The sequence below is a fragment of the Saccostrea echinata genome, unplaced genomic scaffold (assembly GCF_033153115.1).
Source record: "Saccostrea echinata isolate AGI-Se365-2 ecotype Australia unplaced genomic scaffold, CSIRO_AGI_Sech_v1 ptg000030l, whole genome shotgun sequence".
In the NCBI taxonomy this organism is placed as follows: Eukaryota; Metazoa; Mollusca; class Bivalvia; order Ostreida; family Ostreidae; genus Saccostrea; species Saccostrea echinata.
Window position 1 is genome coordinate 34,573,447 of NW_026889779.1, and position 14,054 is coordinate 34,587,500.

The following is a 14,054-nucleotide window of genomic DNA, read 5'->3' on the forward strand; positions in this document are numbered from 1 at the left end:
GGTTCGCATTTACAACTCTGTATATGATAAGCGTCATAGTGACACCTACAAGTTGCACATCGTTTTTTTCAGCAAGCACTTTGCTACACTGCAAATGTGTCCCATAATTATTCTAATCATTTTTCTACATAAAATATCACATCAAACAGGGGATATCTCAATTTTTTAAGAAATTTGACCGGGTCTTTAGTACGAAACTATCCCCTGCCACCTTTAACTTTCAAAATTTGCTTTTTAATTAAAATAACTTTCCATATTTAAAAAGTGCAATCAATTCTGAGTAAAAATATACTAAATATGTCTTATTTCAATGAAAAATTAAAAAGTTAGAGGCAAATAAGTGACCCCACCAATTGTCGGTCAACCACCTTAACCCCATATTCTTTGTGTTACTTCAAAAATGACCAACTCCTACAATCCAAAAGAATCTATTTCTTATCAAAACAGTGTTTAATGGTAACTTTGATCAATTTCAAATGCAGCTACATATAAAAAATTCAATAAGAATTGCATGCCTTCATGAAATGTACTCACATGAAACACATACTCTCCTATTTTTAATGTTTTGAGAAATCCCATTTTACCTCTTAATTGCTTGAATTTATACATCTATAGCTTGTTTGCAAAAAGAAAACCTAATCTATTTTTCAGGATATTTATTGTAATATACAAAAACCCCTCTTGCATCAAAGGTTCAAGAAGAAGTGTCCTGAAAATTGCAGTTATCTACCCTACCCCTCCAACCATTACCTGATTCTATAGAAAATATACTGTGGAAATCTGATTTTACTGACTGTCCTTTTTCTGAGTATATTTCCATTCAATTTCAATGTATCTGAGTGATCAAATACATGGATTTGATTCCCCTGAATAATTAAAGTGATCATCCTGTCCTTACTTGGCATTTGTGAGTAAATTTCAGGTGTTTAGTAGAATCCAATAATTACATGAAAATGTACATATTTCTGATATTTTGTTCATTAAATATGCAAAAAGACCATCTGTTTTGTTATAATTTAAAGAAAAATATATAATCTATATGAAAATATCTATCACATTATAGAAGACAAATGAGGGGGAATATGGAAGCATCCTCAGGTAGTGTAGATTCAAGTTTGTTCAAATCATGACCCCCGGGGGTAGGGTGGGGCCACAATGGGGGATCCAAGTTTTACATAGATATATATATAGGAAAATATCTTTAAAAATCTTTTTCTTAAGAACAGCAAAGGCATGATTGGGTCATATTTATATGGAAGCATCCTGAGGTAGTGTAGATTCAAGTTTGTTCAAATCATGACCCCCGGGGGTAGGGTGGGACCACAATGGAGGATCCAAGTTTTACATAGAAATATATAGGAAAATATCTTTAAAAATCTTCTTCTTAAGATCAGCAAAGCCATGTTTGGTCATATTTATATGGAAGCATCCTCAGGTAGTGAAGATTCAAGTTTGTTCAAATCATGACCCCCGGGGGTAGGGTGGGGCCACAATGGGGGATCCAAGTTTTACATAGAAATATATAGGAAAATATCTCTAAAAATGTTCTTCTTAAAAACAGTAAAGCCATGATTGGTCATATTTATATGGAAGCATCCTCAGGTAGTGAAGATTCAAATTTGTTCAAATCATAACCCCCGGGGGTAGGGTGGGGCCACAAAGAGGGATCAAAGTTTTACATAGAAATATATAGGAAAATATCTCTAAAATCTTCTTCTTAAAAACAGTAAAGCCATGATTGGTCATATTTATGTGGAAGCATCCTCAGGTAGTGAAGATTCAAATTTGTTCAAATAATAACCCCCGGAGGTAGGGTGGGGCCACAATTGGGGATCCAAGTTTTACATAGAAATATATAGGAAAATATCGTTAAAAATCTTCTTCTTAAGAACAGTAAAGCCATGATTGGTCATATTTATATGGAAGCATCCTCAGATAGTGAAGATTCAAGTTTGTTCAAATCATTACCCCAGGGATAGGTTGGGGCCACAATGGGTGATCAAAGTTTACAGAGGAATATATAAGTCTTTTTCTCAAGAACAGAAAAGCCATGATTAGTCAAATTGATATGGAGGCATCTTTGGGTAGTGTAGAATGAAATTTGTTCAAATGAGGGCCCCGGGGGTAGGGTGGGGCCACAATGGGGGATCAAATTTTTACAAATGAATATATGGGAAAAAAATCTGCTGCTCAAGAACAACAAAGCCATTTGTTATATTGATATAAAAGCATCATCAAGTAGTTTAAAATTCAACACCCCCCTCCTTGTAAACTTTTAAATACTGTACTGATTTTTGCTTTTTTTTCCTAGCCAATGTGCTCAGGTGAGCGATGTGGCCCATGGGCCTCTTGTTTTACATTGAATTTAAGAGTAGCAAATTTTAAATGAACAACCAACTTAACAAATTTTAGTCGATAGTCAATATGATTGAATGATAGTCGAGTACTCGAATATTCATTGACACCCCTAATGAAACCATCAAACAGAGTTCAAAGATACTGTCACATTTTCCGTGTATTATTTGTAAAAAGTACTCTATTAAATAGATGTTTACATGCAGTCAATTTTGAGGATGTAATTACAAAATATAATATAAATAGGGATTAATTAGGAGTTTTTTTTTTCATGATTTCACAAAGGAAATGCACATAACTTATACATGTAAAAAATTTATTAGGGATGGCAATGGTCAACTGGGTAACCATCTAATCAGTCAGAAATATAGTAACCGGTTTAGTATGGGATGACGGGTTATGATTTTCATAACCGGTTAGTCGGTATTTTTTGTATAATATGTACTTTTTAAATAATATACCAGTATACATATTTTTTTTAAAAAATTACCACTTAGATCATGTAGATAGCATGTGTAAAACTAGTCTCATTCAAGCAGATGCTCGACTGTCTCAATAAACTCCTGCTCGTTGGAGTTTACGGAGACAGACAAGCATCTGCTTGAACGAGATTAGTTTAAAACTGAAAAGTTGCTATCGACTTATTAAATTATTCACAATATACAGCCACTGTGAAAACAAATCCCCATTATTTTGTCATTACAGTAAAACATGCTGCCTTGTAAGTGCCAGGGACAAATAATTTTAATTCATTATAAATGTATTCATTTTTCAGTTTAGTTTTCAGTATGTTTTAAAACCACAGGGAATGAAAATCACTTCACTATATGCTTCAATTCCTTATTTAAGTCTGTTCGCAGTAAGCGTGTTTTACTGTATAACCCATATACCACTCTAAGTTTACATACCCAAATCATAAATAATTCTTTATTCTAATTTCAAGAACTAATTTTTTACTAAACAATGTTTTACATGGTAATTAATCTAGTTCATTATCTGTAATGGTAGCCTAGTTGTAGGGCATTCATTTTGTAATCAGGAGGCCTGGGCTTGATTCTCATTTGCTGTGTCAAACCTAAGACATAAACATACAGGTAATGAAGGTTCCTTCACCAAGCGCCAAGCATTAGAATGAAAGTCAAAGGTTTTTCAGATGAGACCTTAAAAACCTCACAGTAGATGTTGGGACAATAAAGAACCCTCACTGCTCAATGGGCCTTAGTGCCAAGTATTAAGGTCTATGTTTGAAGCCCTTCACCAGTATTTGGTAATGTCTCTATACAAGAGAAAAATTCTCAAGTAAGATGTAAAACAACATACAATCAATCAAAGTGTCAGTAAGAAGCTGATCCTTACGTCGCAGGTTCAAATCCCACGGCTGGATGTGGAGATAGGGTCCTTGGATGAAACCTTATGAACCGAGGTTCTGTGTCATAGAAGGTGCTGGCACGAAAAAGATCCCTCACTTCCCAAAGGCCTTAAGTGTCAAGTACAGGTCTATATTTGCAGGCCTCCACCAGCAAGTGGTGGCATAATAATATGACTAAAAAAAATTTGAAGGGGCAATAAACAAAACACAAATCAATCCTGCAGTCTTATCACAGAAATAATTCAAATTTTTATGTATAAATATATTTCCAAATTTCTTTTGCAATTTAACTGAGTGACATTTTTGAGATTTTCCAATAATAATACACATCTACTAACTGGGTTTGAGGGCAACATGTGTTTTGTCGGACCCAAGAACCAAACTGTTGCCTGAGGCCATTAGGCCGAAGGGAAACAGTTTGGTTCAAGGGGTCAGCAAATTGCATTTTACCCCGAGAACACGGTCAATAAATGTTTTGTTATATCTTTTACTTTCTTTTTTTGTTTGACATACAAGTATTTTGTAGTGGCTTCCGTGATGTAAATTTCCTTTACCAGCACTGAGGTAAAACTCTGTCAATTCCGTAACTTTCGAACACCAACGAATGCAAATGAGATTTAACTAATCCCGCGCATACTGTAATATGTAAGCAGTCCAATTATCTCATCGACAGGTTCAATATCTCACTTGCGGTTCAACATAGATTTTTTTATGATTGCTCATAAAACCTTGGAAATGTTAGACATTTTGTCAATGAGTGTACACTAGTATAGATTTATATAAGAACAAATTTTTAAAGGTATAACAAATTATAATATTAATTAAGGCCCTAGTTATAACAGCTATTCATACTTGTTGAAGAATATATAACAATAATTATCATGTTTATACATGTAGTATGTTAGACAGTGTATTGTTGAATTTTTGCAGTTTTTTTGTTTCAATAAAAAAAAATAAGTCTTGGTGAAATTACATGCTCTCATGCATTTAAATATAAGGTAAAGCAATGGGGATTTGACAATGTCATGTCAGGGGTAACAGTCAGAGACTGAACCATAAAATAGATAACATACATCAGTGTTTGTGCGTACATTTATACATTTGCTGGCATATACATGTAAACATCAGTGCTGTAAGCAGCTGTTAAATTTTAGATAAGAAAAATTCTAACCTTCATTTCCATGGTCCACGCCAATCATATATTAAAATGTCACCGTGAACTCTTACACTCGCTACATTTATCACAGAAAACTCCGACACAAGACTGTTCATCGCTGTTAATGTGATCGTCAGAATTTCCTCGTAAACAATTTGCGCAAGAATATATATATCCCTTTAAAACTAATGCTCCCTGTACGCAACCAAGGATTTTATGTGCTTCGTAGATGTGGATTAAACGTGCATGTCTACATACGGCTCGTACGTTAAGAAAATGTACAACTGTCAACTTCACATATTTTCTTCTCATTTTCTGTCTGCAATTCCGACTTGCATGGCTACTTCCGGGGACGTACTAAAGACTCGATATACTAAAGACCTAATATTCGACCTGATGATTTTTCAAAAAATAAAATAATCAGATTGAGTGTTATACATGATTTATTTTAAAAAATTATTGATTATGAAGCATTATGCTATACTAAACTACACTTTTTTTTAAATATTTGCCAACAAAGCATCAGATCAAATCACGTTTTTCGTATATCGGGTCTTTAGTGTCTTCTTCCCACAATGTCGCTCGTGATTGTTTACATCCAGGTTACAAACAAGACTCTTTATATACGGATGCATTTGTAAATGTTGATTTACCTTTACTTCTGTAAATAACTTGCATTTATAAACGATTTAAATAACAGAAAACAGAGAAATCGAATGAAAACAATTTATTTAAAACACAACAACTATCTAAAACCGTACAAGCATGTGTTACGATGCCCTAAAAGGCGTGGCTGGTTTGTAGACAACTTGTTCCTGTACGATTCTCGAATAATTATTATATAAAATAGAATAAAATATAGCACGGAGCTTGTTTCTCTTTATACCACATGACAAGATTTAATATGTTAGAAATTATGTCATTCAAACTTTTTCATAATATTTTAATATTTTTAGCTATCCAAAAAATACTTTTATGACCTGCTGTCCCCTGAATATAGGGGCCAGCCCCTTTTTCTTGATGTTATCTGAAAGCTCTCGTAATTACACACAACTTTTATTCTATATGTCTTACCAAATTTTTATCAGTTTAAAAGTTATTAAACAAAAAGCAGTAAAATTTCATGGAAAAATAATTCTTAAAACTTGCCGTCACATAGCTTCTGAACTTAAAAAAATTAGCCTACAATTTTAATGTTCTGCGCATCTGCAATGTATTAGTTACAAGTTCTCCAGTTTTCATGCAAATATCATGTGTCGTTATTGAGAAATCTACTGGACAAGAGACCCTCCAAATATCGATTAAAGGGCAATAACTCATGAACGGGGGTATATATCAAAAATTTGAAAAAACCGTTTTTAGGCAATAATACATTGTATCTACCCTGAAAGTTTCATAGCAATCGGACAAAAGGTCTCCGAGAAATCGCCTGCTGAAAATCGGCGGGAAAAAAAAAATAAAATAATAATAAGAAACAGTAGAATAACAGTAGGGTCTTCCGAAGGAAGCTCGGAAGACCCTAATAATCTTAACCATCAGAATCAGTAGAAGGTCTTCCGCCTGGAGCGGAAGACCTTAAATATGCAGTATGTCATAGCTGGCGCTGTAGAATGGAAGACATGTCGGGGTCTGGTTTAAAATAACATAACAAATATTCTTACAAAATCTACTATTCATTATATTGTCTGTTGTATATGTTCTTTGTAAAATATTTTAAATGTTATTTTTACTAAGCAATGCATATGTGCTTTCATCAGCTGTAATTTATGACGTAGTATTGTATATTTCAGTGTCCGACAGTGTCCGGGTTACTCTGGTTTTGTGCCCAGGACCCCGACAGAAAGCAAACTGGCCAGGCAACCCGAGCCAACGTATATGGTCAGCACCATGAAAGCTAATTACAGGTAACGCCATTGGTCAATTTAATTAATTCTACGTAAAAGTATTGCTGGCATGCAGTGCCGCTAACGATTCATGTTTCCTAGGCTGGTGTATAGCTAGTTACTGGCAATACAAATGTGAAATTCGTTTGCAGATCATTAATTTGTGATTAAAAAAGTACAGTTCCTACTTTATACAAAGCTTGTTTAAAAAGACACTCTGTGAATCGTGGAAGGGGGGGGGGGGTTCGGTTGTTTATGGGTCCCCTTTTTTGCTTGTCCAAAAATTTCCGAGTCTGACATCTGTTAGAGATTATTAGACCCCTTTTGAAAAAAAATCCTTGACCCGCCTCTGTGACTAGAGGTCAGGATGTCTGGAAGGGGGTTGGAGGGCTGGTTGCATGGGGTCAGATATTTATTTTCGACATGGTCATGATCTAGACGCAAAGTCAAGCTCTAAGCGGGGTTCTAGCTTTGTTGAAAATGGGTGACACGACTTTGACCCCATGTGATTTGGAGGAGCTCTCGTCTATTGAGTGAATTATTTCAGCAATATAAAATATTGTACTTGAAGAAAAGGTTGCTTATGACATGAGGCGTGTCATGACTTTGACTTATGTTGAGAGAGATCACAATGACTTTGCTATAGTCCACTTCATCCAATTTTCAGGTTATAATCAGGGTTTGTGTAAGAAATGAGTTTATATATATATATCAAGTATTTTTTTTTATCAATTTCCATGGTTATGAGTTGAGTGATTGGAGTTTAATGAACTTGCACATCCAAACCATTTCTTATATATATAAAAACTTGTTTATCAAATGATGAAAATATTCACATGAAATGATAGAAATTAGGGTTTTTAGCTCACCAGTACCATGGGTCACACAAGCTTCTCTCATCATCATTTGTCTATTGTCTGGGTGCTATCTATTAAATTTTCAACTTCTCCGAACTACTTGGTTAATTTCAAGCAACTTAGCACAAAATGGGATACAATCTTGAAAACAAAAGACCATGCTCCTTTTAATTTTAAAGAAATAGTGAAAATGGTGTGAGGCCTTTTAGAATTCTGAAAAACCACAAAACTAGAAAAAAATAATAATCTACAGGAAAGTTAGATTGTTGCCTCCCCCTCCCAGAGGATAATAAAATCTTTATTCTCATAGTAAACAGCAGGGCTAAAATTAAAAATTTCAAATCAAAGATTGGGGAAATTTGAATTTGTTCAAAGCATGGTCTGCGAGGCTTGGCTGGGGCCACAATGGGGTTTAAGTTGCACACAAAATATATGAACTTCTGCAAGAACACAACTTCAATTTGTAAATTTGTCCCAAAGCTACAAGATCTACACCTTTGTTTATGAGTCAGGTGAACATTTTGTCTCAGGTGAGCATTTTGGCCCATGAGACTTTAAGTTTAGTAAAATATACCCTAGAAAAATGAAAAAGCAAATTTAAAAATAAAAAGCTGCTACCCACATTTCTTTCAGATGTATCAATGATTTATTATTTTTTAGGGAACTTCCTCTTGAAGAATACAGGAAGCAAGCATTTGCCAGGAAAGGACCTCTGTCTAAAACTGTCACACTAACCTACCCATTTAACCCCTACAACAAAGTGTGATCATCTATATATAGCTTAATTTGGTGTCTATTATTAATTTTGAATGCCAGTGTCTTCATTTTTGTACATAAAGTATTGAATGTAAAATAAATTCTACAAAAAACAGGTTTTCAATATAATTAGAATCTAGTTGTTGTCTTTCAAAAAAGATAAAGGCAGTTGAGACTATTATTTACTTAAATAGAATGAATTATTACATGTACATCCTACAAAATAAAAACGCACTTAAAATGGCACAAGCAAGCAAAAGCTTAACAAACAAAATGCACCAATTGTTGGGATCTATAACAAACAGAACAAACAATTAATTATGGACAAAAGCATATCTGATACATCTATCTCAAGTTAGCAGAGTTATCAAGTCTCTCAGAACAAAAAAAAAAAAAATGCTAAACAACGGTGAATACAAAATATCAATATAACAAACGGCTCAAAAAAATCTTACATATCAAGATGTAGTAATAAAACCAACCTTCTTTGAAATTCATTATCATGTATAGATTTTTACTAAAGGATTTATAATATTATGCATTTTGTATCCATGATTTTTAAGAAAAACTAACTCCTGTTCACACTTTTTTTCCCTAAAACATACATTTTGCTTCCTATACTTAGTATAGACAACAGTTATTCACAAATTAATGTCTTTATTAGGCAGGATATTAACTCCTTCCTAAATATGCAAAAAAAGTACAAGCTTATAGCAGGAAAGATCAGATTGTCTCTCTTAGATCACCTAGTTCTATTGCTGAAGGGTCTTATAACTCCTCCTCTATGCGCTTCTCCTGGGCGTTGAGTTCATCCCAGATGGGCTGAGGGACATCAATACCGACCTGATCCTCCAAGAATCTCTTGCTCTCCCTGGTGTCGTCCAGCCAGTAGTGCTTGGGGAGGCTGAAAAGTTCGTCCCAGTCAAGTTTCTCAATTCCATCCAGGTTAATGCTCCCTGATAGAGAGAAAACATCATATTCAGGTTAATGCTCTCTGATAGAGATCAAGTAACATCATGCCCAAGATAATTCTCCCTGATAGAGAGAAAATAACATCATACCAAGGATAATTCTCCCTGATAGAGAGAAAATAACATCATACCAAGGATAATTCTCCCTGATAGAAAGAAAATAACATCATACCCAGGATAATTCTCCCTGATAGAGAGAAAATAAGGTCATACCCAGATATTTTACAATTTATATAGTCAAGTAAATATTTCAATGACAATATATTTTTTTTAAATACATGTATTTTAAGACATTCAAACCAATTGAACCAATTTCTGAAATTTTAACAAGAGACCCAAGGATCTTAATGGTCAACTAAGTATAATACAACCCTATAAAGGATCAATTGGAAAGCAATTTTATAATTACATATTAGAATTAATTGACACATAAAGACATGTTGCTCAAATCAACAGAAAAAGGATGACCAGGGATCCATAAAAAGCTTTGGTAATAAGCAACAACTTGGAGAGTAGATCTATTTAGTACTTGCCTGTATGTGTCACAGCTAACTACACCCTATCACTAAAACTTAACAACACAATAGTGCTTTACCTTAAAACACTGTATTCACGTAATACAGAATGTTCCCCATACCACTGGCCTCTCTTGGTCTTTGAATAACATTTATTGAACAAAGATAAGGTGTTTTTGTCTCATTTTTATTCACCTATTATTTCAAAGTCTACCTGACCATAAAAACATCTTGTATTATACAATAAAAATTCTTGTATAAATCTTTAATCAATTTACTTATCAATCAGTAACAGTGATTATGTTATCATTTATAGGTGAATGACCAAGGGGAATAACTTCTCTTAAAACAGAGTAAAAATTTCCTTCCATTATCAAAATAGAGCCCAACCCTAACTCCAAAACCCCTGACCCAGCACGCTTCCTCATCACAACCACGCACTTAGTTTGCCTGCTAAATACCCAGGAGCAGAGAAAAAGAATTTCACAGATTTAATGCTTTTTCACTATATGATCAACAGAGTTTAGCCCTACCACCAGAACCCGACCCAGAGGCCATGAATTTCACAATTTTTGGAAGAAGCACTCTTCCTCATCATTATGATGCACTTGGTTTGTCTCAAAAAAATTCGCAGGGCAGAGAAGGAGATTGTCAAAGAAATAATGCATTTCACTGCACTATAGATTTATAAGAGCCCCACCATACCACCAAAACCCCTGACCCAGGGACTAAAAATTTCACAATTTTGGAAGGTCTCTTGCTCCTTGTATCTATGCGCTTAGCCATCAATTTCAAAATTTTGGTAGAGGGCTAAATGCTTATTATAATAATGCCAACAGTTTGACTGCTTGATTTTAAGAAGTAAAGAAGATTTGTAAAGGAGATTTAAAAGAGTAAAGGAAATTTTTAAAGATTGTATTAATTTGATTGGTTTTGGCCCCCATCCCTCAGGCCCCAGGGGGCAGAGAGAATGAAATTGAAAATTTTTGTTCCCCTTTGCCCAAAGTTGCTATATACCAAAATTGGTTAAAATTGGTTTAGCAGTTCCAGAGAAGCTGAAAAGTTCTAAATATTGATGCATGATAACTGACAAAAACAGAAAGCAATAGGTCACCTGAGTGACTAAGGTGACCTAAAACTGGACAAGATTAACACTGGCCTCAAGGTGAAAAAATCTCAGAAATTGGATGTAATTAATTGCAGTACAAGACTGACCTTTTTTGGGGAGGTAACCAATTGGAGACTTAACGGCAATAGATTCATCTCCCTCACACCTTCTTAAGATCCAATCGAGAACACGAATATTGTCCCCAAAACCAGGCCACAGGAATTTACCATGTTCATCTACACGGAACCAGTTCACATGGTAAAGCTTTGGCATCTAGAACAAAATATAAAACTGTATCTTTGTAACAAAGCAAAATCTGATACATTTCTAATTGAATGGATGGTTATTCCTGGTACAGCTCCCTTTTATAAAATGGGTTTTTTGTCCCATAAGAAAAGTAAGCTGAACTTGCACCTAAACACAAATTTAAACTGATGCCAACATTAGTAGAAATTTTTATATACTCCTATGTAAAAGTCTGATCTTCTGTTGTGGTCCCACCCTACCCGCTGGGGTCATGATTTGAACAAACTTGAATCTACACTACCTGAGGATGCTTCTACATTAATATGACTATTCATGGCTTTGCTGCTCTTGAAGAGGAGATTTTCTCTATATATCTCTATGTAAAACTTTGATCACCCACTGTGCCCCCCCCCCCCCTTCCCCTTGCACCAGGGGTCATGATTTGAACAAACTTGAGTCAACACTACCTGAGGATGCTTCCATATAGATATAAAAAAATCATAACTTGGCTATTCTTAAGATTTTTCCTATGTAAAACCTTGAAAGCCCATTGTGGCCCCACCCTACCCCTGGTGGTCATGATTTGAACAAATTTGAAATGACACTTTGTAATTAAGCTTTCATTTAAGTTTTTAAGTTTCATCTTTTTCTGACCCAGTGGTTCTTAATAAAAAGATTTTTAAAAGATGCCATTAAATTTTCACTAATTCTTAATTATATCTCCCCTTGAAAGAGGGCAGGGCCTTTATTTTATGATTTAAACAAAATTGAATCCCCTACACCAAAGGATGCTTTGTGGCAAGTTTGGTTGAAATTGGCTCAGTAGTTCTTGAGATCAGGGTTCTCATTAATTTTTAGAGAAGGTGGAGAAAAAAAAAGTAGGGGGCACTGTTGACTTGAGGGCCGAAGGCGTGAACCGAGGGCCATCGGCCCGAGTGGGGTGAGTCCTAGAGGGGGTTTCCCCCCTTTCAGCAATAGTAATTTACATTACAGGAGCTGGCATCTGGGACTTCTCTGGGTATATTTTGACTTGTTTTATTTGTTCTAAATATGACATTTTTTAGGCAATTTTTCCCAAAAAAAAAAAAAAAAATCACAGGAGTAGCACACAGCCTATCCATCTAACTTCCTTGATTTTTGTAATTTTGTTGTAAATAAAGATTTTTCAAACAAATTTTTTTTGCATTTTTTCTAATTTGTATTTGAATTTTTTTTTATTTTCTCTATATTACAGCGATGTAGTCATTGAAGAAATTGTTTGAAATCTGATACATGTAAATTTATTGACATGTTATAATTTTATGCATACTGTTTGGTTTTGGGCTAGCTGCAATAATGTAACCCTCTCCGATTTTTTTAATCTAAAAAAAAGGGAGAGGGCATTATTGCAGCTAGTTTTATGTGGAAAAAGGAGTCCATATGCCTATATTTTTCTCGGCTATTGCCTATGCTACAGCTTCAAAACCGGAAATGAAAAATGCTTAGTAAAACTTACACCAGACCGATCGCGATTCCGGAATCATCAACACATTTTAAACAAGAGGCCCAGGGGCCACATCGCTCACCTGAGCAATATGGCTAGGAAAAAGCAATCAGTTCAGTCTTGAAAGGTTGAAAAGTTTAAATACAAGAGGCCCAGGGGCCACATCGCTCACCTGAGCACTGTGGCTAGGAAAAAAGGAAAAATCAGTTTAGTATTGAAAAACTTAAATGCATAAGTGGTCCTTACCTACCCCTAAAAGTGAAAGGGGGGGGGGGTCATGATATGAACAAACTTGAATATACACTTACTAATGAGGCTTTCATAATTTTTTGAACTGTGACTTTTTTCTATACAAGTTTGAACTTTCATTGTGGCCCCACCCTACCCCTGGAGATCATAATTTGAACAAGCTTGAATCTACACTATCTGAGGATGCTTCCACATAAATATTACCAACCGTGGCTTTGCTGTTCTTGAGAAGATTTTTAAAGATTTTTCCTATATATTCCTATGTAAAACTTTGATCGTTCAATGTGGCCCCACCCTATCCCCGGGGGTCATGATTTGAACAAACTTGAATCTACACCACCTGAGGATGCTTCCACATAAATATGACCAATCATAGCTTTGCTGTTCTTGAGAAGAAGATTTTTGAAGATTTTTCCTATGTACACCTATGTAAAACTTTGATCATTCATTGTGGCCCCACACTACCCCCGGGGGTCATGATTTGAACAACTTGAATCTACACCACCAGAGGATGCTTCCACATAAATATGACCAACCATAGCTTTGCTGTTCTTGAGAAGAAGATTTTTCCTATGTACACCTATGTTAAACTTTCATTGTCCATTGTGGCCCCACCCTACCCCCGGGGTCATGATCTGAACAAAGTTGAACCCACACCACCTGAGGATGCTTCCAAATAAATATTACCTATCATTGCTCTGCTGTTCTTGAGAAGAAGATTTTTGAAGATTTTTCCTATATACACCTATGTAAAACTTTGATCATCCATTGTGGCCCCACCCTACCCCCGGGGGTCATGATTTGAACAAACTTGAATCTACACTACCTGAGGATGCTTCCACATAAATATGACCAATCATAGCTTTGCTGTTCTTGAGAAGAAGATTTTTGAAGATTTTTCCTATATATTCCTATGTAAAACTTTGATCATCCATTGTGGCCCCACCCTACCCCCGGGGGTCATGATTTGAACAAACTTGAATCTACACTACCTGATGATGCTTCCACATAAATATTACCAATCATTGCTTTGCTGTTCTTGAGAAGAAGATTTTTGAAGATTTTTCCTATATATTCCTATGTATAACTTTGATCATCCATTGTGG

At 35.1% G+C, this 14,054-nt stretch overlaps 2 protein-coding genes across 2 annotated transcripts in view; one reads left to right on the top strand and one right to left on the bottom strand.

Annotated features, from left to right (window-relative positions):
* The window catches only part of LOC133197763 (uncharacterized), a 33,169-nt gene extending 24,658 nt beyond the window's left edge, over positions 1–8,511 (top strand). The window contains exons 5-6 of the mRNA XM_061333965.1: positions 6,671–6,784; positions 8,281–8,511. Of these exons, the coding sequence (XP_061189949.1) occupies positions 6,671–6,784; positions 8,281–8,386 (220 nt within the window). The 3' untranslated portion in view covers positions 8,387–8,511. The remainder of the gene's footprint in view (positions 1–6,670; positions 6,785–8,280) is intronic.
* Positions 8,512–8,545: 34 nt separating this feature from the next.
* Positions 8,546–14,054, bottom strand: part of LOC133197761 (phosphoenolpyruvate carboxykinase [GTP]-like) — a 16,942-nt gene continuing 11,433 nt past the window's right edge. The window contains 2 exon segments of the mRNA XM_061333964.1: positions 8,546–9,332; positions 11,078–11,243. Coding sequence (XP_061189948.1) covers positions 9,145–9,332; positions 11,078–11,243 — 354 coding nt within the window. The 3' untranslated portion in view covers positions 8,546–9,144.